At 44.5% G+C, this 24,328-nt stretch overlaps 1 protein-coding gene across 1 annotated transcript in view; it reads left to right on the top strand.

Moving 5' to 3' along the window:
• NUP210 (nucleoporin 210) overlaps window positions 1–23,982 on the top strand; it is a 49,500-nt gene extending 25,518 nt beyond the window's left edge. The window contains exons 18-40 of the mRNA XM_064724132.1: window positions 55–161; window positions 2,248–2,352; window positions 2,479–2,580; window positions 5,263–5,391; window positions 6,031–6,158; window positions 6,708–6,843; window positions 7,152–7,214; window positions 8,135–8,314; window positions 9,683–9,763; window positions 9,986–10,117; window positions 10,291–10,449; window positions 10,963–11,054; window positions 11,696–11,870; window positions 14,544–14,719; window positions 15,683–15,900; window positions 16,429–16,565; window positions 17,283–17,406; window positions 18,308–18,454; window positions 20,212–20,462; window positions 21,092–21,311; window positions 21,446–21,541; window positions 21,667–21,747; window positions 22,585–23,982. Of these exons, the coding sequence (XP_064580202.1) occupies window positions 55–161; window positions 2,248–2,352; window positions 2,479–2,580; window positions 5,263–5,391; window positions 6,031–6,158; window positions 6,708–6,843; window positions 7,152–7,214; window positions 8,135–8,314; window positions 9,683–9,763; window positions 9,986–10,117; window positions 10,291–10,449; window positions 10,963–11,054; window positions 11,696–11,870; window positions 14,544–14,719; window positions 15,683–15,900; window positions 16,429–16,565; window positions 17,283–17,406; window positions 18,308–18,454; window positions 20,212–20,462; window positions 21,092–21,311; window positions 21,446–21,541; window positions 21,667–21,747; window positions 22,585–22,685 (3,140 nt within the window). The 3' untranslated portion in view covers window positions 22,686–23,982. The remainder of the gene's footprint in view (window positions 1–54; window positions 162–2,247; window positions 2,353–2,478; window positions 2,581–5,262; window positions 5,392–6,030; window positions 6,159–6,707; window positions 6,844–7,151; window positions 7,215–8,134; window positions 8,315–9,682; window positions 9,764–9,985; window positions 10,118–10,290; window positions 10,450–10,962; window positions 11,055–11,695; window positions 11,871–14,543; window positions 14,720–15,682; window positions 15,901–16,428; window positions 16,566–17,282; window positions 17,407–18,307; window positions 18,455–20,211; window positions 20,463–21,091; window positions 21,312–21,445; window positions 21,542–21,666; window positions 21,748–22,584) is intronic.
• Window positions 23,983–24,328: the final 346 nt, after the last annotated feature.

Raw genomic sequence — 24,328 nt, 5'->3', positions numbered from 1 at the left:
ATGACAGGGATCCTAGAGGAACTGAGTGTATTTTTCATCTTTGTTGCATTCTAGGCTTGCAGACTGTGGTAGTTGACCGTGAGTTTGGAACTGCTGCCATCTCTGCCACTGCCACTGGGTTCCAGCAGCCCCACCTGAAGGCAGCCAGAGCCAAAGTGCCGGTAACAGCCCCTGGGGGGTTTGCATTTCCCTGTGGCTTTATTTCCTCCACACACAGCACTGTACAAATGAGGCAGCTCCCTGGTGCAGTCTGGTTCATTCTGCAGAGGTTTGATACTGGTTTGTGGTTTTCCTGCTTTCCTCTGCACTAGGTGCTGCTATCCATATCAAATCTGTCCAAGTCCCTGGGAGCTTTTTAACCATGTGAGCAAGGGCATTACTGAGAAGTGTTTTAGTTGGTTTTGCTTCAGTTTAGGGTTTTTTAATGAATTGGTGAATCTTTGCTGCTTGTCCTTCACTAAAGCAGCCATGTGCTTCGTGCAGCTGTCACTGGGGAAAGCAAATGGATTATTGCCCCTGCAAAGCTGGGTGGGAGAGTTCTGCATGAGCAAAGCAAAAGCTGACTGATTCCTCATATGGACCATATGTTAGTCTGGGCTCTGACTAACGCTCTCTTTTTCTTTTTCCTGAGAGACTCCTCCATTGTACAATGCCAGCCATAAGCCCAGTCTCTCATTTTACAAGTCATTAGCCACTCCCTGAAGTACTTTGTGTGTAGGTACTCAACCTAGGGAAGAAAAACAGCAAAAGGTAGTGATGATGAACAGAGAGGGCAGGTGTTAACAGATGGCAATTTTCTGTTCATACCATTTTTGTAAGCTGAATATAAGGGCAGGTTTCAGCCTGTGGAATAACCTGACACATGCAATAGTTTCTCTTAAAATATTCTGCTTCCTAACTGGAATTTCTATTTAATCTTGTTTAACAAGATTTAAGTGGGTTTGAACTATATGCAGTACCTTGAAAACAGGCTTGAGGCAAAAAGTAAAATATGCAAGGAGAGGTTACAGGATTTAACTCAGAGCAGGTAGCAGATGGGCACCAGTAATGTGAAATACCCTGTGAGCCAGGTTCTTCTCAGCATGGTCCAGGTGTGGCATCTGCTTAGTAAATTATTTGAGAGGTGATCTTTTTTGCCACTTGCTTCTTGCCTTTTCTGTGTGGTTTCCACTCTTCTCCTGTTGGGAAGTATGGTGTAGGTGCATTTTCCCTGAAGAATTGCTGCAGAGACACAGTTACTTTGCTGCTGAAGTTATTTGAGATATTTGGTTGTGTTTCTTTTTTTTTCCTCTTAAAAATTGAGCTGTAATATGGATACTTGATGTTCTACAATCATTTTGCAGTTCACTGTGCTCTGCTTTCTTAAACCAGTATTACAAATTCTTTCTTACTTTTAGAAATAATTAGTAAAGTGAATGCTCTAAACTTTGCCTTGAATTCAGAGAACACTGGAGTTCTCTTAAGTTCTATTCTCTGTGTTTAAATTTGGGAGGACTCTGGTGGCTGTAGATGCCAGTCCTGCTGCACTTTGGGGGCTCATGAGTTGTTTTATTTAAATGAGGTGACCTGGCTGCATTTTTCAAGTCCATCAGCAATGGGCTGCTCTTTTCTGCTTTCAAACCTGCCCATTCTCCTTTCTTGCAGCCAAAAATGAACAAAAATCTAGTAGATGGGATATTATGTCTTGAGTGTTGTTCCATGTTTAAGTGAAACACCCTATTATGTCATTAGGGAAAGATGACATCCTTTCTACATCAAGGAAATAATTCTACTAATGAGGTGAAATGGGTACAGAGTAGTGACTTCCTCTAGAAACCTTTTTCCTTTTCTGAGCTAATGTTGTTATTGAGTGAGTGATTAAACCTGCTTTGGTCCAGTGTTATGTACTTACATTTAAGGAAGGATTTCTCTTGGTGGCCTGCTAAGAAGAATCTTGAAAAGATGAGTTAGAGCTAGAAAACTTTGTGTGTTTGCCTTATCATTCTCAGAGTTAATATCCTGTCTGTGCTTGTCAGACATCCCTCACTGATCCTGCAGTTCTGGGCCTTTGTCCAGGGGTGCAGAGCAGCCCAGCCCTGAGGGTGCCCTTCCCTGTGCAGGATGGATCTGAGCCCTCTGGATCTTGTGGGCATCTCAACCCTCAGCCTGTGCCCTGAGCTTTGGCTGCCTGCTTTAAACATCCTGCCTGCACACCCAGACTCTGGCAGGGCTGTGCCTCTGCTGAAACTGCTGCCATTGTTCTTGCAGCACGAAGCTGTGCTCCCAGGGCCTGCCACCATTGAACTGATGCTCGTGGAAGATGTGAAGGTGAGCCCCACTGGGCTCTCCATCTACAACCACCCTGACGTCCAGGTGAGGAGTTCTCTGCTGCTTTTCCCCTGCAGGGAGGAAAACATCACACATTACAGAAGGTGTGGGAGGAGACAGCTTTGCTAGAAAGATACAGTCTTAATTTTGGATGCTTTTCTGGTTTTGCAGGCAGAACTTCTCATCCAACAAGGTTCTGGATATTTTTTCATTAATACCAGCGTGCCAAATATTGTAAAAGTGACACATGAGGAGACTCAAGGCATTGCTTTGGTGAGTGCGGTGTTTTTGGGGTTTTACACCTTTTTGGCAAGCAGGTTATTGTTCTGCAGCTTCAGCACTCCTGGGCATTTTGCAGCAGGTATGGCTAGAGAGGCAGCAGCTGCATTTTGGATGTGTTTGCCTGTCGCAGTTGGGCAGGGGGATCTTTGCACTGGCATTTTCAGGTATAGTCTCAGGTACAGGAAATTGTTTCATTACAGCTGTGATGCACTTGTGTTCTCTGTATAAGATAAAAGCCAATTCCAAGTACTTCACCCATTACAGCTTTGCAGTAAAATGTTCCTGATTTCACAAACACACCATGAAGAATAATGTGACAGAATTATTCAGAAGCTACAGATAAGATGAGTTAGTTTCCAGAGTAATTCTGGAATATTTGCTGTGGGCCAGTTCTTCTGAAAGTTTCAAATTATTTAATCCTATAGTGCTGTTTCAGGGTATTTTTTAATCACAGTATTGCATCCTGATTTTGTGAATGAATATCTATTCAAGAGTTTATTCTGATCTCCATATGAAGTTTCTAATGCACTTTTCCACTAGAAGATGCCACTAAAGTGCACGTGTGCTTGACTGCATCAAGCCCAGGATATGAAATGCATTCTGCAGTGAACACCAGTAAAACTGTGTGTTTGCATTGCTGCTTCCATTAGGCAAGAGCTTGAAACAAAGCAAGTTGCTCTAAAGAGTGTTTTTTATAAATTACAGATATAATTTTTATAATTTACAGATTTGCCTTTTGAGAAGTAATGCTGATAAAGTTAGTGACATAATGATAACTAAGGTGCAAATTAAAATATCAAAAGAATTTGTGAAACATTTTGATTGTCTCTAACTGTTACAAGTGTGAGGTGGGAATATTTTTTCCAACTTGGCACAGAGATGAGAAAAAAGTAGAAGAGATGAGGAGTTTTTTGTACATAGTACTGTTCAAACTCCTAATAGATTTTAGTCAGGTCTCCCTGATGGGTTTAACTGATGTACATGAGATAGGTTCAGTGCTCTTGTCTGGAATTCAGGAGTGGAGGAGTGACAGCAAGATAGGCTTTGTGAAGTGTAGGAAGAGATTTAACTGCCTGTCAGATTAAAGGAGAGAAAAGTCCACTTTAAAAACATTTTTTAAAAAATGCAGCCCCACACAGGTTTGGCAGGTTTGTTAGCCCTGTGTGCTGTGCTTGGGTTAAATCCCAGTAGCAGCCCTGGTTTTCCATGGAAGCAGCAGAATGGCCTGGGAAATCAGCAGGCTCTGTCAGGCTCTGCCATGGCAGGTACCAGTGCAGCCAGGTTGGCAGAGGATGAGTTGGCAGTAAACTCTTCTGAGAAACTAAATTCAAGTGATCTGGAGCAGTGATTCCCCGACTTTTCAGTGAGGCTGCCAAGGAGCAATTCTGTTCTCTCCCTCTGGTTTTGACACAGCAGCTTCTCTGGGCATGGGTGGGTGGTAGCAGGGGAGGAGTGAAGAGTGGTCACCAGTGCAATATCCGTGGATACTGGGAGCTACTGGACACCTAATGGGAGAGGAGAACAGCAGGGGTGGCTGGGACAGGAAGCATTTAAAAAGTTGCAGTAGCCCTGCTTGCCCTTTGCCCTGTTTGCTTTCCCTGTCTCCCAGCCCAGCTGAGCTCCATTCCAGCTCCCTCCCCTGGCCACATCTCCTGTATCAGCCACCCTCTGTGGGAACTGCTGCTGTTCTGGAAGCTGACCTTTATTAAAACTTCACATCCCTTTTTATTCTGAGGCAGAAACAGGAGTAGTGCCCTCACAGAACAAAATGTCAGCTTTCCCCACTGCTCTGGGGCTGACTCCTGTGGTGCTGCTGGGCAGTGCTGAGAGTTCACTGAACTCCTTTGCACTGGGGGGCCTGGCCATCTCCCCTTGTTCAGAGGACACAACAGGACACCCAACTGCACTGCTGTCCCTGGCCAAAGGGAGCAGAACAGCTGGGATTGTCCTGAGGTCTGTGACAAGGTCAGGGAGTTGCAGGAGAGCTGCAGAGCTGATGTGGGCAAGGTGCGGGTGCATGGCCTTGGGAGAGGGGACATTGGGATGGGTGCTTAGTTCTGAGGGCTTGTGTTTGTGATCAGAGGTCTCTTTCTTCATTGTTTTATTCTCTTTATCCGTTGAGAAGTGTAACATTCTCTTTCTTTAAAACTAATGGGATAATAGTTTTATTAAAGAAACATCTGATCTGTCAGCTGTCCTCTTACTTGACAGGATCTACCACCAGGTTTTGGCTGTGCTGATAAACAGCAGCGACAGTGACAGCAGAGTACAAATCTTACAGGAAGCAATACCAATGCTTTACAGGCATAATCTGTGTCCTTGTTGGTTTTTTTTTTTTTTGTCCTTATCACTTTGGTTTTCACTCTACTAAGAAAAGTTTTGTTGTTCTAAATGATTTGTGTTTTTTTCTCCTGATGGCATGAGTAACAGAGTGCCAGACTGTTCCAGATGAAGAGCTGTTAATTCACTTGGTGCCTGGGGGCTGTTTGTTCAGTAGCATGATACTTTTTACATCCGTTTTACAGCTTGATTTTTATTTTGGTGGAAGAATTCTCTGTGTCTAAGCTTGGAGATTTCTGCATCTAACTGCTTCTGCCCTGAAAGTGGCACAAATTGTATCCTCTGAACAACAGAAAAGAAGTGCTATAATGCAGTTTTCTTTTGGCATTGCAGGTGCAGCCTCTGCTCCCAGGATCAGTGACTGTAATGATTCATGACCTGTGTCTGGCTTTCCCTGCCCCAGCTGAAGCTGAAATTCATGTATCTGATATCCAGGAATTGTACGTGCGAGTTGTTGACAAGGTCAGTGCCTTGGAGCAGCGTTAGGAGCTGATCCAGCCTGCCCTGGCTCCCTGGGCTGGTCCTGAACACACAGATCAGACATGGACAAGATGCTCCAACAGAGAAACAGCTACAACCTCCCTGGGTCTCTGTTCCTCCCTCCCAAATTTATCCCTTTAGGTTATAAATGTCTCACAGTATCAGGTATCTGTTCATGTTCTGTGTGGCAGCAATCTCAACTTTTGCATTTACACAGCAATATTAATCCATAATTTATATGGACGTGCTAATTAACATTAAGTGCATGTGAGCAATTCTTTTAGGAGTAGGTTTTGCCCCAAGGTCATTTTCCATATGTCAGGTTTTAAAACTGAACAGAAAAAAGTCCAGCTCATTGCTCTTGCCAGTTTGGGTGCGCCTTAAAGAAAAGAAGTGTTGATATTTCTGGATGTTTAATTATGCCCTTGCCAGCTGAAGGACCTGAGTTCATTCATTTCATCTGACACTAACTCTAGCTGGCAGGGATTAGTCTTTAAAATTAGTGCTAGTCTAACCTTGGGGCTCTATCTCCACGAAGTGTAATACAAAATAAAATAAAAATGTTTATGCTAATAAATAAGAGTGGTTTGAATGCAGAATGACTGGATGTGTCTGTTTCAGGTGGAGATTGGAAAAACAGTTAAGGCTTATGTCAGAGTTCTGGATGATTCAAAGAAACCTTTTCCAGCAAAATACTTCCCAGTCATGGATCTCAGTCTCAGAGCAGCATCTCAGCTTGTCTCACTTGCGTAAGTTAATGGATTTTTAAAATTAATCTGCGAGTAAGAATTGGCAAAAAATTAATAAAGGTATTAGGTTAAAGACACATTAATACACAATGACTGAGATTCTATTTATGTTGTTTTTGTGAAGTCTTAATTGCCTGGTAAAAGGTTAAAGATTATTATTTTTGAGGGAAATTGCCTGAACTAACAGCCTGAATGTTGCTGGCTGATGAAAGAGACTGCATTCCTCCAGTGTGATGACTGACGAAGCTTTGTGCATCTTGGAAGCAGTGACTTGGCAAATAGTGTCAGGTGAAGAGTGCTGTGTGAAGGCACATCTGGTGTGCTCAAACTCACTGTGTCTGTTACTTGTTTCATTTTCATTTCAGGTATTTAATGTTACAATAAAGCACAGGTTGCAAAGAGCCATCATGTGTAGAAATGTGATAATTTCCTTAACTTTGCTTCAGACAGAGTCACTTAGTAAAACTGCTGGGCACTAAATGAGGCCTTTGCTTTGCTATTTGCAATTTACTCAGTGATTTATTATGTGTTGGATGGATTTCTTTGCAGCCCCCTGAGGGAGGCTCTGGATGAGCACACTGCAGCTTTCCTGGTGCGTGGCATGACCATTGGGCAGACGAGCCTGATGGCAGCTGTGGCTGACAGAAGAGGACACAGAATCAACTCTGCTCCACAGCAGATTGAAGTAAATAATTTCAGATAAGAAATGCAATAAAGAAAGTCTGGGCTGCAATGGAAGAGGAATACATAAATTATGGTTACAGTATGGTAATCAGTTTGCCATAAAATTCATTCTGTCTGGAAGCTGACCTAATGCCAGTCAGATTTCAGTGTTGTTTAACTGCAGATGATGAGTTAAATTTCTGCATGCTCAATTTACTGGGATTAAGCAACTAAAGACTCAGTTGTACACTTGTGCACTTGTACTGTTTTGTGGCATAATTTATCTGACTGAAGGATCCTGAACACAGGTATTCATCTTTCTCTTTTTAGGTCTTTGCCCCATTTAGACTACTGCCGAGGAAAGTGACCCTAATTATTGGTGCCATGATTCAGGTGAGCCATCTTCTTACATTTTTTCTTTACTTTGTAATTTCTGTTGTAAAATGAATCTTCATGACTGGATTTTCAGCAGTAGATACTCAACTTGACATTTATCTGCATTCACACTGAATGGACTGACAGGATTGGTGGAGAGGGACTTTGGGAAGGGCCTGGAGTGACAGGACACAGGGAGTGGCTTCAACCCCTCTGCAGGGCAGGGTCACATGGGATATTGGGAAGCCATTGATGCCTGTGAGGGTGGGCAGGCCCTGGCACAGGGTGCCCAGAGCAGCTGTGGCTGCCCCTGGATCCCTGGCAGTGCCCAAGGCCAGGCTGGACAGGGCTGGGAGCAGCCTGGGACAGTGGGAGGTGTCCCTGCCCATGGAACAAGATGAATTTTGAGGTCCCTACCAGCCCAACCCATTGTGTTTCTGTGATGAATACTCCATGAACAGTGTCATTGTTGAGCCAGCTTCTGTTTTGCTCTATTGCTGGATCAAAGGATTTGTGTTTGCTTTTGTCAATTGAGTGTCAGCTTTTCTGGTGTTAAACACCAGCACAGCATGAGTAAATCTGCCAGCTCCATGAAGTTAGGCATAGTGGGCTTGTTGTACACACTGAGACACAGAGCAGAGCTCTGCACCAGGGTGCTGAGGAGAAGGGGAGGTAAAGCTTACTGACACTTTCTGGAGGGGAGGTGGCACCAGCCTGTGGCACTCAGTGAGGCACAGGGTTCACCTGTGTGCTCAGCTCACACATTCCCCAGGCTGACATCCTGCTGGGACCAGGGGGAATGGTCCTGGAGCTGTCCTGGGAAGGTGCAGGCAGCACTGAAGTCACTGGGATGCTGAGCAGGGAGGGTGTGCCCTGTAGTGGAGACCAGAAGAACTGTCTGAAGGGTTCATGTGCTGTTCTGTGTGCTGTTCTGACAGATCACTGCTGAGGGAGGCCCCCAGCCTCTCTCCAACATCATTTTCTCCATTGACAACGAGCACATTGCAGCAGTGAACAGCTCTGGGCTGGTCAGAGCAGTGGCCATTGGCACTGGGGTGGTGACAGGAGTGCTGCAGGCTGTTGATGCAGAGACAGAGAAGCTTGTGGCCGTGTCCCAGGTAATGTTTGTGGTGCTCTTGGGGGCTGACAGGGGCTCTCTGACTCGTGGCTTTGGCTCTGAAAGGGGACACTGAGTCTTTCTGCATGAGCAGTGTTACCTTGTGCACTTCTCTGGTTTCCTGAAGATGACAACTCGGAGTTCCTTCTCTCTAGCCTGTGAGCTACACAGGCATTGGCACAGTGGTACTTTGAACATACAGGTTAAATCTTGCTGTGCCTTAAAGCAGAGTCTCATAGATAACCAGGGGGGCTTTTTGGCCAGTCTGGTCTCTTCAGGGTTGGTGAGGTTCAGGATTGGTGCATCTAGAAAAGCCCCTCTAAAGAAGCCTTTCCAGCACAGTAGAAGGTTGTCCTTGTCTCCATGCCCTTTTAGATCAGGAGGATGCAGAAGGCAGCTGTTGCTGAAAAAAAACCACACATTGCCTCTTAAGCTGCAGCAGCCTGTATTGAACACTGTCACTCCTTGTTGTGGTCTGAACCCATCTGTGAGGTGCAGGCAGTGAATCCCTGATATTCCCTCAGAATCTGTGTCCTTAGATTTTCCTGCAGCTGAGTGTGGGGGAGGTGGGCAGGCCTGCAAGGGAGCACAAGGCCCTGGCCCTTGCATGAGACTCAGAGCAACAGAACTTGGGCCAGATCTTATGACTTCTTCCTTTGAGCTCAGGGCAGCACAGCTGCTGTGAACCACAAAGCTCTGCTGCTTGAAAGGTGTCAGCACAGTCCAGGAAGACACAAAGTGAGTTTTTTAAAAAATAAAATATCAAGAAATCTTTGCTTTTTAATGTATGAACAGCAGTCTGCCCTAATGGTGTGACAGGAGGCAAAGTGAACTTGAAAGGTCAATCTGCTGCCCAGTGAGGTCCAGGTCTGACCTTTCCTCCCCAGTATATAGCAGGAATAAAATCTATCAGGAATGCCTGGATACATGCAGAGGAGATATCAGAGTCAAACATCATTCTTTTATTCTCAGTTGTCTCATTTAGTGCTCTACAATCCTCATTTCATTCTAACTCCTTTCCATGTCTTACCCCTGGGTTTCTTCATCCCTCTTCTTCTTCCTCTCCCTGTGATCTTGTCTGCTGCCGTCTCTCACCTTTCAGTTCCATCATTCATGTCATCAGTAATTTTGTGCAGAATTCCCTTTTCAATTTAGGGAGCATTTTTAAATGGTTATCAATCAAAATTTAATCCTTTTTAGTTTTTTACAGTCCTACTGAATTTGTCCATCTGTATTTCCTCTGACAAGTCATGCTAATCACACAGCAGCAGCGATTAGATAATGGCAAAATAGTGGCTATAGAGCCTGAAAGTGAAATCTGGTTTCTGTTTGACAAGTGCTTACAGTGTCTTCCCTTCCTCCTTCCCAGGACAAGGTGGAAGTTGAGGTGGTGCAGCTGACAGCTGTGAGAATTCGGGCACCCATCACACGAATGAAAGCTGGTACTCAGGTGAGCTGCTTTGGGATTGGCTTTTGTCCCTTCATGTGTTGGAGCTGCAGCTTGTGCTCATTGCTGTCACATTGTGTGCTGACAGCACTGCAGCTCTAGGACGAACCGTCTTCTTCATCAGAGACCCCATCCCTTGATCAGTGAATTTTAAGTGTAATTCTCTCTGCTGTGTTTGGTTTGCATGTTGGCATTACCTAGGCAAGCTGGTTTCTCTCTTTCCAGATGCCAGTTTATGTCATGGGCATCACCAGCACTCAGACTCCTTTCTCCTTTGGCAATGCTGTGCCAGGGTTAACCTTCCACTGGTCTGTCACCAAGAGGGACACTCTGGATGTCAGGACAAGGCACAGTGAGGTAAAGTGTGTGTGTGTGTGTGTGCAGCTTGGGCAAAGGAAAGGGCCACATCAGGGCAATGCAGGGAATATTGCTGCCTCCTCTGCCTCAAAACCCAGGATCAGTTGTCAGCACCTTGTGCCAATGTCTGGGCTTTCCATGAGTCCAACTTTAATCCCTTTCTCCTGTCCAAGGCTGCTTTTCAGCTTCCTGCCAACTACAACTTTGCAGTGGATGTTTATGGCAGAGTGAAGGGAAGAACAGGCCTGAAAGTTGTAGTGAAGGTCCTGGATGCTGCAGCCAACCAGTTCCACAACATGGCAAGAGAACTGTCCGATGAAATCCAGATTCAGGTAGGATGATTTTCTACACAGTTCATGTGGAAGTATCTCCTTCAGAACTGGGCTGAAGTCTGTCTTTGAAATCAGGAATTTGAAATGCAGGAGTAGCTCCAGCTTTGGTTTGAGTGGTTACTCTTGTTTCTATAATGTTCCTCATTGGGGCTCATTCAGTTCATGAGCTCATGGGAGCAGGGGAGTCTAAAGTAACTCAGGTGAATATGGGGTTCCCAACACCTTTTCCCTTGAGAAATCTTCTGTTTTCATGCTGAAGAAAATTCCTGAACTTACTACAGTCCAGTTTAGCCATAGCCCTGGCAATAAATACTCTCAGAGTAACTTGTAGAAGATACTGGCTCTCCTATTCTCAAATATTCATGTTCAGTGGTCTTGTTTTACCATATATATTATACAAGAGAAGAAAGAATGTTGCAGCTCTGTTCGTGTTTGTTTGTTTTGAAGATGAAATAAATAAAGTAAATTACTGTCTGCACACAACAGTGGGCCAGAATGCCTCTTATTTTCCAGGTGTTTGAAAAACTTCATCTAATCACTCCAGAGGCAGAAGCAGAGCAGATCCTCATGTCACCAAATTCCTTCATTAAACTTCTGACCAACAGGTCAGTGCTCAGTTTCCATACTGTGGCTTGTGTCATCCCTTTATCCAAACTGGAGGGCAGTTGGGTTTAAGGGAGCTGTTTCAGTCTCTCAGTAACACTGTTCATCCATTTAATGCACAACTTCCCTGCTGGCTCATGGTATCTTCACTGTTCTCTTGGGCTTTGTCAAATCTTGTATTAGATTGTAGCTGGAAAATTCATTCAATATTGGGAACTTTCAGATCCTTTTTTTAAAAGCAGCTGAGCCAGTTAAAGCTGTATCCTGCTGCCTGCTTCCTGTAGAGGTTTTGATGGGTGATTGAGGCTTTGTGGAATATAATTCTGTGTGTTTTGCACACAGAGGTTATGGCTGGATTTTCAGATTAAAATGTCATTTCCAAATGAGAAATTCTTTTTACATAATCTGTTTTCAAAGACTGACATTTTAGACTCATACCAGGCTTGAAATGTAGTTTTCCCAGCATAATAATGGTCAGATAGAGACAGCAGGACACACACTGAGGGCAAAGCTTTAGAGACATTTACATTTTAGGGGGAGGGAACCCACAGTTTCATGGAACCACAGAATGGTTTGTATTGGAAGAGACCCTAAATATGGTTTTACACATTTAAGGGGTTCCTTGCTTTGTGTTTTGCTTCAGGGACCGAGTGGCCTCCCTGAGTTACCGTGTCCTGGATGGGCCAGACAAAGTCCCTGTAGTGAAAATCGACGAGAGAGGATTCCTTGTCTCTGGCTCTGCCATCGGATCCTCAACCATTGAAGTGGTTTCACAAGAGCTGTTTGGCATCAACCAGACCATCATAGCTGCTGTGAAGGTACTGTCAGCTCCCTTCCTTTGCAGTTTCCTCAAGTACCTCTTCACTACTGCAACAGGGATTGTTGGCTGCACTTCTTGAACTTCATTTCTGAAAAATGAGCACTGTAGGATTGAACAGTTCTGAGCTTTGAACTGTGGGACACCAGGGAATGTAAGCCCATCATCTCTGTTCAAAAAATCCTTGAGCCAAGAACTTCCTGTATCTGGCAGCAAGAGCCACTGCTCTCCTTCCTCCTATCCCTTTTTACTGTCAGCATCTTCCCACTGTCCCAGCTAAAGGAGAAAAATGTGCAATTGTGCTTTAAGTTATTTCTAAGTTTAACTCCTGTAATCACCGTGAAGGGGCTTGGTGGATTTTTTAATTTGAATTTTGGTATTTCCCATGGTGTTCAGCTTTTCCTGTAGGACAGGGTGTGGATTTGTCCTCCTGGGTGGGAAATGAAACAAGAAATGGGGACCTGGTGTCACTAAAGCCACCCCTGCTGTGGGGTGGTGGCAGTGAATTCTCCAGCTCTGTTACTGGTGACTCTCTTTCTTCCCTTTGGCAAGTGAAAGATGACTGATGAGTTTGGGGTGGCTCAAATGCCATTTGGCCAGCACCCAGTGGGACTGAAGCCAGATTCCCTGTGTGGGTTTGTCCTGTACACAGGATGGTGAAACAGAGCTCTCTGTAGAAGAGCCCATCTCAGTTCAGCACCTTGTACAGCTCATTTTTCCTGTACTTACTACAACTGTAGTGCCTTTATGGAAGTGATATTTTTAACCTCGTGAGGTAACACAGTTCATTTTATGGCTGAAGAGCAGAGAGAGCTTGAGAGGTTCTGCCAAAGGTCGTGTCAGAGAACTTGTGACAGAGCTGGAGATGAGCTTGAATCTGTTGTGTCATTCTGAGGCAAAGCTCTCTCCTTCACTTTGTCCTTCTTTCATAAGATCTGGTGTTGTCTGTGCACAAGTGTACACAATTAAGAACCAAACTGCTGCAGCAGCATCACTTAACACTGAGCCCTTGAACTTGGCTCAGAGAAGGGCTCTTACATAAGCCAGGGAGGCTGAGGGAAGGAGTGACAGTGAGCTTAGCCTGGGACCAAGCTCAGCACTTGCCTGGACCTGCTGCACTCAGTTTTTATTTTATTTTTTCCTGAATTAAAAAAAAAAAAAAATACATCAAAACCTGAGATGCTTTAACAGTAAAAGGCTGTTTTCATCAATATTAAATTTAGCAGTTGTCCCTTGTGGGATAGTTGCTGAGATTTTAAAGTAAAGCAAGCTTGATAATCTGTCAGGGAAATGGGGTTTTTGTTGGCTTGTAACCACAGCTTGTTGGGCAGAGATCTGTATGCACAGAGGTTTTAACTGATGAAACCAGCCCGTGGAGCAGACAGTGGCATATACTGATGTTACAGCCACTTTTTTTTTTTCATTCTTTTTTGGATTCACCAAAGATGTATTTTGCTGGAGGCCAAATTTGTCCTTTCCTTTTTAAGTTCTGACATGTACATTTTCAGATTGCAGAGTTTTACGTTTTAGCTGAGCCTCTTAGGTCAGGAAAATAAAGGGATTGTTCTACAAGATAAGCTTGAGGCCTTCTTTTAAAATAGTTTTTTCAATATACTTGTGGGGTTTTACTTCCTCTGCCCTTCTATTATTTATTTCCCAACAGCTGTAACAAAAAGAGCAGACGTAATTATTTTTGTTGGGTAATTTTGCTCATTAACCTAGGTAAGTTAATCAAGAATAGTAATATGCTATTTAAAAGCCAAAATATTAGGTTGTCAAGTCTTTGTCTTCAGAAAGCCTTTTTTGACTGGAGTGTTGCTGCAGAAATGTGGGGGTGTGCACATATGGTTAATGGAGCAGCCTCTCCTGAGGAGTTCAGAGCAGTTCCCAACTTGTGCCTTGGCTGAGGAGAAGCACTGGGGGAAGCAGCTGAGCCTGCCGAGCCCCCGGGGTTTGTCAGCTGCCAGCTCTGCCTGGAACAGCTCGGCTCTCTCACCTGCTGCAGGGGAGCTGGGCAGCAGTGGCTGTTCCATCCCCTCATTCATACGTTGTGAGGGGCCCTTCTAATACCCGGGCAGTGAATTGCACCTTTTATTTCAGGAGTTATTGGGAGAGAGGACATAGGGCCACTTCTGAACAGTTTGAATTGATAGGATAGTAATGTGTTCTCTGAAGTGTGTGTGTGTGATGTATGTTCCTACATGATTATTGCTTGTTTCAGTTCCCAGTGGTACTAGAAAAAAAGGGCTAAGAAATACCTGTTGTGAGGGTACAAAGCAGAGAGATCCAGGCTTTTCTCAGCCATGGCAGGGCAAGGGGAACACACAGGAAACACAGTCTGAACATGGGGCAGCACTTTTTATTGGAGTGGCTGTTGAGCACAGAGTGCAGGAGGCTGTGGAGTGTCCATCTGAGATGTGCAGGAGCTCCTGCACATGGTCCTGGCCCTGGGTAACCCAGCTGGAGTGGGGGCTGGACTAGACAGAGTCTGAGGCTGTGAAATGGAGATACTGATAGCAGCAGCTGCAGTGTCAGTCCTGGCATGTGGCTAAATGCAAATGGCTCATAAAGGCACCTCTGGATATTTACATAAAAAGAACTCTTTTAGATTATTTTTACAGGAGTATCATAAAAAGCAATTTAACTTTGCTTCTCACTGCTGATGTTTTTCCAGGTCTGCCCCATCTCCTACCTCAGGATCTCCATGAGGCCCATTCTGCTGACCCAGAACAGGGAGGCCCTGCAGGCCCTGCCCCTGGGGGTGACACTGACATTTACAGTCCATTTCCATGATAACTCTGGAGATACTTTCCATGCACACAATGCTGTGCTCAACTTTGCCACCAACAGGTGGGTGTCTGTCATGGGGGGTAATTACAGAGAGCCAAGAAAGGCCTGACACACATAGAACAAGGATGGTTTCAGAGATATCAAATGAACATGCAGCTTGGGCTGGGATTAGCAAAGCAAGGGTTTTGTCTCTGTAGCCTTCAGAGGCAGTGGCAGGAAGGAGAGTTGCAGTTAGCAATCGATATTCCCTAGCCATGGAAAGCTGCCCAGATCATAAGCATGGTCCCAGTGGGGCCTGCAGGAGCTGTGCTCTGCTCTGAGTGACTCTGAATCATCCCCCTGCATGCAGCAGTGGCCCAGAGAAACAACTGATCCATCAGCATCTGCCTCTCCCAGTGCTGTGTTCCACTGACTCACTGAGGGCTTATGTAAGGTGAGGAACGTTCTGGGTCAGGGGCTGTCTCCTCAGACAGGCTTGTGCAGCCTTCCCACAGCAGGGACAAGCCTCAAAAGGCCTTTGGTCTCTGCCTCACAGAATAAATGTTGTGAAGCAGCCTCCTGTGGTCTTCAGTAAAGTACCAGTGATGCTGTACTGAAACGTGGTTTGTTTTCTGCAGAGCACCTTGCTGAATTTGGGTGAATACCAGAACTGGCCATCCAATGGCATTATGTCTGGGAAGTTGCATATTGGTGTTCAAATTTCTTGGCTTCTTAAGTCCCTTGAGAAAATGGAAAAGAGACAGATGATGTCATTCTAAAGCCTTACAATTCTCACAATTAAAAAGTAGTTTTCATGCTTAATTACGATCTTGGTATTTCCTCAGAATCATGGTGAACTGAGAACTGTAATTTGCCTCAGTGGCACCTAAATAATTTTTATAATTTCCTTACTTTGCTGGACTCTATCAGCTGACTGTTCCTGAAAACAATCAGCCAGCTAAAGGGTTTGATAGCTCTCCTGTTGTAGAGACAGTGCCATTGCCAAACCCTCCCTGATGCAGCAACACTTGTGTTTGTGTGCAGAGACGACTTTGTGCAGATCGCCAAGGGAGCTGCCAACAACACCTTTGTGGTCAGGACTGTGAACGTGGGGCTGACCCTGCTCAGGGTGTGGGATGCAGAGCACAGTGGCACTGCAGACTACATCCCACTGCCTGTGCAGCATGCCATCTTCCCAGAGCTCCCCGACGTGGTGGTGGGCGATGTCCTGTGCCTCAGGACCTTGCTGACAGCCCAGGAAGGTGAGTGGCCTCAGCTCTGTGGGTTAGCAGCCATTCCATGGGACACCAGGCTCAGCAAAACTAAATGCATCATTTACCATGTTTGTTCAGAATCAAATGTCGCTGCTCTTGTTAATGATAAAAATAGGTTTGATCAACTCCTCTAATTTTAATTGCACCGTGCAGTACATCTCTTGTTTTGAATTCCTGAGCATCATCACACTTCAGACATTTCTGTTCCATTGGCTGGAAAGCCTTGGTTCTGTGGGACTCCTGCAGAGTCAGGCCTGTCTTCACTCACTGTTTGATTGTTGCTATTATTGGGCTTGTGTCAGAATAGCTGCTGGGCAGTGGCACTCTCAGACCCCAGAGTGGTTCCTGGGCCCTGGGAGGGTGTGCCCTGCCTGCATTGGCACTCTCAGACCCCAGAGTGGTTCCTGGGCACTGGGAGGGTGTGCCCTGCCTGCAGTGGCACTCTCAGACACCAGTGCCCAGGAAAGGCTGCAGTTGGCAGCAGGGTGTGAGCAGTGCCCCTGTGGTGTTTTCCAGGCCTGCCAGGTGTGTGGAGCTCCTCCTCAAGTGCTCTTCTTCTCATGGACCCCAAGACTGGCGTGGCCCTGGCAAGGGACTCTGGGGTGGTCACTGTCTACTATGAGGTCCCTGGGTTACTGAAAACCTACAGAGAGGTGAGGCACTGCTCTGTTCCTGCTGAGATTGGTTGGTTTGGGGTGGACCTCACCAAACTGTATTCTGTGGAATTTTATTTTGTTATAATTATGTAGAAATGTTCTTTTAGAAATGCAGAGATGGTTGGGAAGTATTTGGTATGTGGCCAAAAATATCATGTTTTTTTAAAACATCTGTGCTAAGGAGGAAAATGTAGCATAGCCATTTTGATTTTTCACCTCTGCTGTTCTCATATTGAACATTTTGATTCCCTTGTTGGCTAAGTTGTTTCCAGGTGCTAACCAGTTTTTGAGTATGGCTGTTGTTAAGAATGAAGCTTCGCTGCAGGATGAGTTGCCAGCAAGAACTTGCTCAAGTGATGTGCCATGCATCACTGATCAGAAATACTCCATTAAATTATTTTGTTTGTCTGTCATGCAATCGTACTGTTGACACAATCCACTCCATCAGCCAGCATAAGCACTAGACATTCTTTTTAAATTAAATTTAGCCATAGAGCTTTATGCATATTAACTTCTGGGGGTTGGGTAAGAAGACAAAATGTTTTTGCTAGCTTAAATTGCTTGGAAAGGCAGTTTCTAATATTAGAGAAATGTGGGATTTCAAAGAAAAACGTCACCTGGTGGAGTCTTTCACTACCAATCCAGTCTGGTTTTGCCTTAATTTTTATTTGTTGAAGCAGTTTTTGGTAACCATGTGCTTCATCCTTTTTTCAGATCTTGATTAATGCACCTCAGAGAACTACAGCAATGCATGTCAGTGGCATGCAGACAAGCTTGCAGGGAGCAGCAGCCTCAAAAGTCATAGTTTTAATTGGGGATACAAACAAAAATTTGAAAGGTATGATTAAAAAATACTTATGCTGATGGTTTATTGTGTATTTATGGATTCATGATGCTTTGGTTTGTGTTATGGGGTTTTTGTTTGTTGTTTAAGGGTAACAAGATCCATCCCCAGGAATCTCAAATGCCTTTCTGGAGTCCCAGGAGCTCTAGGAGCCATGGGACAGAATTTGGAAGGTGTTCTGCAGCACCATTAATATTTCACAACTAACAAAACCACTAGATTTCAATAGAGGCACCATTTTTGATCATAACAACAACAGTTAATGGGCAATCAGCTAATTTTTTTGCTTATATGTTTAATTGCATTTGCCTTCTTGGAGTTGTTAGATATTCTTACTTAGTTACCCTCCTTAAATCTTCACAGAACTTACCACCGGTTAGAATCAATACAAAGATTAAGCATCATATTGTGTCCTCTATTTAATGTGCTGTATTTTGTGTGATTATGGATCCTTTTGGCTTCTAGCGTAACAATTAGCACTTCTTCCAATAGTATTTTATTTTGCCATGTGTAAATTATTAGCCTACCAAAAATCATCTCACCAGATACTAAAATCTAACTCAAGGCTTCTAGGATCATATAAATTATTCAAGAGACATCTGAACAGAAAATTTTCTGCAGCTTATTCTTTCCTGTAAATAAATTATTCCTGTCAAGAAAACCCCACAACATATAAAATTTTCATTGCTGTCTCTTTGGGATTAAACCCTGAGCAAGGGCAGCTGTCTGTGATTTCCAGTGATTTTAAGATCCTCTTAACCTTGTGAAACTATTTCAGAAAGTGGTAGAATAACCCAATGCTGCAAGTCATGATTTTGCTTTTAATTAATTCAACTTAATTAGTTACAATTTTATTTTGTAATTAATCAGAGATGAATTGTTTCCTTCCTCCTAGGGGAGTGTTCACCTGCTCAGACTGAAGCCATTGCTGAGTTACAGCCCCAGTCCATTATCAGTTGCCATCTCGATTTCAACAGTGATGCCTTTGACTTCCCAGCTCAGGATATTTTTGTGGCAGAACCTGGGTTTGATGCAGTTTCAGGTAAGATGTGACAAGATGCCACGCTGCAGACCAACACAAGCTCTTTGGTCCAGCAGATTCCACAGAATCCCAGACTGGTTTAGGTGAAAAGGGACCTCAAAGCCCCTCCAGAGCCACCCCTGCCATGGCAGGGACACCTCCCACTGTCCCAGGCTGCTCCAAGGCCCTGCCCAGCCTGGCCTTGGGCACTGCCAGGGATCCAGGGGCAGCCACAGCTGCCCTGGGCACCCTGTGCCAGGGCCTGCCCACCCTCACAGGGAGGAATTTCTTCTTAACATCCAATATAAACCTGCTCTCTTTCCTTCTGAAGCCTCTGGGCTTTGCTGTGTAGGAGCTCAGGCCTCAGTGAGTTGCTCACATGGACAGTTCTTGTTTTCAGTGGGTTTTCTGCCTGTGGCAAAATCTTGTGTTGGTTTTCAGAGAAAGCCAGAAGTGAGTGGCAGCCCACTTGATGTTTTGCAGAGTTTTTGTAGGAAGTAAAAGAAGCAAAGGAGCACTCAGGTGACAAGTATTCCAAAAGTGGAATGTACTCCCAAAACATCATGAACTGGGTCTTAAAAAGGGGGGAAATTGCCAGACACTGTGGAGGTGGAAATAAAATTGTCAAGTCTACAAAATGTGTTAATGTTTTGAAAGTGTAACTTGATTTAGAACAGCACCAAACCACCATGGACTTTACTTAAAGAACATTAATTATCTGTTAGATTCATCCCAGCACCTGTTGTGTAAACCCCTATTCTGCCCTGCATATGCTTCTGTTACTTAGCTAGGGGAAGAAAATAAGGGGAAAACATGCACCTGGCAAGTTCTCCTTGTTACTGATGCTTTTTATCTTCCATTCTCTGGGAAGTTTTTACTACCTTTACTGCTAATAACAGATTAATTGGTCCCATATGAGACTAGAAACATGGCAAATGTATACATTTTAAAGGAGCTTTTATTAATAAACTACATCTTCATGGACTTGGTGATGGTAGGTGGCTAAAATATTAACACTAGTTGAAAAGAATATGAAATAGGATTTCCAATCTTGTTTTCAGTAAAGCTTTCCAGTGTTAGTGTGTTATGTTCAGAGTGGAACTGAGTCTTGTGACGGTGTTCACAGGGGTCCAGGGATGAGGGAGGAGATGTGGATCTGACTCCATGTTTCAAAAGGCTTGATTTATTCTTTTATGATATGTATTATATTAAAACTATACTAAAAGAATAGAAGAAAGGGTTTCATCAGAAGGCCAGCTAAGAACAGAAAAAGAAGGAATGATAACAAAGGCAGCTGTCTTGGAAAGACAGTCCAAGCCAGCTGACTGTGATTGGCCATTAATTACAAACAACCACATGAGACCAATCACAGATGCTTCTGTTGCATTCCACAGCAGCAGATAACCATTGTTACATTTTGTTCCTGAGGCCTCTCAGCTTCTCAGGAGGAAAAGTCCTAAGGAAAGGATTTTTCATAAAAGTTGTCTGTGACAGAGTCTCAGTGACATATTAGAATAAAATGTGACTGGAAGTTACCAGCATAGTGGTTGTTTTCATGATGTTCAGTTTGGGACAAGGAACAATTCTGTAGTTGTGGTGCTGGGATTATGATGTTTGACTCCACACTGTCCCCGTCCATCTGTGCTCTCCTCATCACTGCTGGTTGAGCTTTGCCACCTTTCCTGACTTTCCTCCAGAGATGTCCCAGCAATCTCTCTGTGCATGGAGAAAGCCCTCAAAGGTGAGCAGCTAGCAGCCCAGCTGTGTTGTTCCTGCAGGACACTACACGTGCTCCATCAGGATGCACAGCCTCAGTGACAAGCAGCTGAAGCACCTGAGCAGGGGCAGGGCCGCTCTGCGGGTGACGGCGGCGCTGCGGGGCCGCGCGGGGCTGGGGCAGCAGCTGGGCACCGAGCTGCCCTTCAACCACTGGTTCTACGCTGACCAGGCCGAGATGCTGCTCAGCAACCAGGACACGAGCTCCGTGCTGAAAGTCTTTGGTGCCAGTGAGATCCTGGACAGCCTGGAGGTGAGTGTGCTCCCAGCTGGAAGCATTCTGAGCTGCCACAGGCAAGGCACTCCTGCCATCTTTGCTGTGTCAAGATTTGTTCCTGAGATGATTTGGAAATGCTCATCTTGGAATGATGATTCTCCCTCAGTTTTCACTTTTCCAGGATCCCAGAATGGTTTGGGTTGGCAGGGACCCTAAAGCGCATCCTGTTTCAGTGCATTGCTGTGGGATGCCACTCACTCACTGGGTTGCTCAGGGGCCCATCCAGCCTGGCCCTGGTTTTTGGGGTAGCACAGGTGTGTCAGGCTCACCTGGGCCTGCAGCCTGGCACGTGAGAGCTAGCTCATGGGTCAGGAAGCAAAAACCTGCTTGACCCCTGTGGCAGGGGGAGTCTGGCCCAAATATGAGTGTGACTGACTGCCCATAGCTCACACAGCCCACTGAGGGTCTGTGGGGTTTGGCCCAGACCTGTGGAAGGGGCAGGGGGAAATGGGGCAGGTGTCACTGTAAGGGTACACCTGACTCCTCTGGGGGGGTGAATTGCTCAGTGTTTCTGTGGAATCTCCCATTGGTGGCAGCCGCCCTGGAAGGGGAGCTGGGCTGTGCTGCCCCAGCAGTCTGTTCCAGGTTGGATGTTCCCTGTGCAGGTGAAATGCGAGTCCCCAGCAGTGAAGGTGCTGGAGAAGGAGAAGTCCTATGGGCTGCCCAGTTACGTGGTGTACACTGTGAGCCTGGCTGATCCCAGAGTTCCCAGCCAGGGCTCCCTGGCCACCACTCTGACTGTCTCCAGTCCCATGACAGACCAGTCCATCACCATCCCAGTGACAGTCATCTACCTGACTGACAGAACCACTGCACCCATCAGATGTAAGTTTGGCTCTGCACTCTGCATGCCAAAGAAGCCTTTAGCTTCTCTGGTGTTTATGAGGTTAACTATTAAAGCACATTGGAGAAGATGCTCCTTTTAACTCAGTATTGCCTCCTCTTGATCAATTCTGCAGATGAAGCCACTCTCTTCCAGCAGTTTGTTGAGTCTTACCAGGTGATGATCTTCACACTTTTTGCACTCCTAGCAGGGACAGCTGTTATGATCATAGGTAAGAGAAGGAAAGATTGCACAATAATCTTTTTTCTATACCTTCTTACAGCATGTTAGCTGTAAGATAAAAAGGAATAATTGCCATGTGAAATTATTTTGGTTTGTTTTTCAACTGTCTTGCAGCCTACCATGCATTTTTCTCGAATGAGCAGCACAATCAGCCAGTGTTCCACCCAAGGACAAGTCTTCAGCACAGCCCTAACAGTAAGCAGCTGTCACCCAGTTAGAAGTGAATTCATTGATTAGTCTGGCAATTGCACTGGAATTGAATGTAGGAAGGTCTGTAATCAGGAGTGGCAATGAAAAATAATTCACATACTTGCTGATGTGTTAAAGTCACAGTGAGCTGCAGGCCTGGTTGTAAACACAAGTGCCTGGTGATTCAGATAAAATAAGACAAATTCAAGTGAATGTCACTTGCTGAGGGGAAATGTTTGTGCTCCCCTCAGACTTGAGTCCTGAACAGGAGGAGCCACAAACTTTTGATACTTGCAGGATACCTTTTCAAAGAGGCACTGAGCCACAGGGCTGATTTCACTTGGGATGGATGATCAGGTTCATTGCCAGTGTTCAGCAGATGAGCAAGAGCAGTTGTTTATTTACGGTGTTCACAGGGATCTCAGAGTGAGGGAAGAGACCAGGATCTGACTCCATGTCTCAGAAGGCTGATTTATTATTTTATGATATATATTACATTAAAACTGTACTAAAAGAATAGAAGAAAGGATTTCACCAGAAGGCTGGCTAAGAATAGAATAGGAAAGAATGATAACAAGGGTTTGTGGCTCGGCTCTCTGTCCGAGCCAGCTGACTGTGATTGGCCATTAATTAGAAACAACCACATGAGACCAATCCCAGATGCACCTGTTGCATTCCACAGCAGCAGATAACCAATGTTTACATTTTATTCCTGAGGCCTCCCAGCTTCTCAGGAGAAAAAATCCTAAGTAAAGGATTGTTCAGAAAATATCATGGCTACAGTTTGTTCCTTCTCCCACCGTTCCCGATCCTGATGGTTGTGTTCTCCTTCCCGTGTTCCAGGTTCCATCCTGTCCCCTGCACATTCCTTCAGCTCGCAGGCCTCCAGCAAGCAGAGCAGCCCCGCGGCGCCGCTCTGGAGCGCGGGTTACGCCTCTCGCTAGGGGCAGCACCCACAGGCAGCCCAGCTCCTCCTCTCGGCAGAGAAAAGAAATGTTCAACCCAGTGCCTTAGCGAGCTTCAGCAGTCGGGGTGTAATTCAGGTTTGCTCCGGAATAGAACTAGCTCCTTAATTTATTTTTTTTTTTTTTTACTATTTAGGGCTCTTTGAGTTTATGTTTTTATGGCAGTGCTTCAGTTCTCAAAAGCTTGTTTTATCTGTTGTTTTTGCTGCCTGCACAAAAAGCAGTGTTCATGTTAGTCTGGCTTTCTTGCACTCTTCAAGCAACTAGAAATGAAATCTAAGTTAGACTGATAGCAATTTTTTATTTACTTTTTATAAAAATTAGATTTCTTTCCAATGAACTTTTTTAAGAAAAGGGAAATTAGAAAAACAAATGAAATATGAGCCAAAAATTGGAAGGATTGTATATTTCTCGAAGAACTGGTTTTTATTTTGAGTTCCAAAAACTCAGGAATGTATTGCACTGATAATGTTCTTATGTTTAGCCTTACACTGGGATTCACCAGCACAGCATGCTGGTTTAGCATGAGGAATGCTGGAACAACTGTGAATAATTTACAAGTTTTTTTACAGCAACGATTAGAAAAGGAAAAAAAAATAAACCCAGAACTTAGTGTGAGTTCCTTTGGGTACAACTGCAGTATTCCTTGGTACTGTAAGCACTTTTCTGAACTGGGAGTGTGAAAGCATGTGCCTTCCAAGTGCACCTTTCTTCTGCTAGGAATCCTTTATTTTGAGGGTAGAATCACATCCCAGTCGCTTTTATTTGTAAGCAGGGTTTTGCAGCTGTCAGATAAGGGTTTTGTTTACATACAACAGCATCCCAGTTTTAACTGTGAATAATATTCTGGCTGTCTGAACTTTCCTAAGGACCATAAGGAAAGTGAAATAACAAACTACTTCATGCAAAATACTTTGTGTGCAGAACTATGCAGGCAAATGGATGAATGGAATGCAAACCCAGTGCATGGCATAGAGTTTTGGTTTCTCACAGTGTTAAAAACAAAAGGATTGTTACATGGAATTGTACTGAGTCTTGTTCAACTTACTGGCTAGTTTTGGGGAAATTGTGCCTTAAGTACTAGTACTACTTAAAAAGGTCAGTTTGGATGTAGATAATCATTTGAATCTGTATTAAAGCTTTTTAAGACTCCTTTGTTTTGAATTTTCTTGTGGTATGGTACAGTATGAACAGTATGCTAGGCTGTTCAGAGTCTAGCACTGGACTATATTATTTAAATCTGTATTATTTAATAAAGCTTTTAAAGATTCCTTTATTTTGCTGTTTATGGAATTTTCTGTGGTTTAGCTGTTTAGAATTTAGCACTGGGCTGTTGTTTGAACTTCACTTCCTACAGCCCTCAGTGTTTGCAATCATGATTCTCCAATCTTAATTTTCTCTTCTGTTGACAATGTAATGTTTTTAAATATTTTGACAGTTTTTCAACTAGTGTTTGTTGTCAGGGATTTCTCCCAGTTTTCACTAAGCATCTTCAATTCCTCCTGAAATCAGTGGTGACTGTAGAAGCAGCTCTCAATTTTCCAGGTTTGTTCAAACTTCCCATTTTGCTCATTTGGATTCTAAAGGAAAATGTGATCTTTTTTCCACTTGCATTCAGCAAG

This window comes from Zonotrichia leucophrys, chromosome 12, assembly GCF_028769735.1.
Source record: "Zonotrichia leucophrys gambelii isolate GWCS_2022_RI chromosome 12, RI_Zleu_2.0, whole genome shotgun sequence".
Taxonomy (NCBI): domain Eukaryota; kingdom Metazoa; phylum Chordata; class Aves; order Passeriformes; family Passerellidae; genus Zonotrichia; species Zonotrichia leucophrys.
Note: the sequence above shows the minus strand (reverse complement) of the source record. Positions and strands in the feature narration are given on the sequence as shown.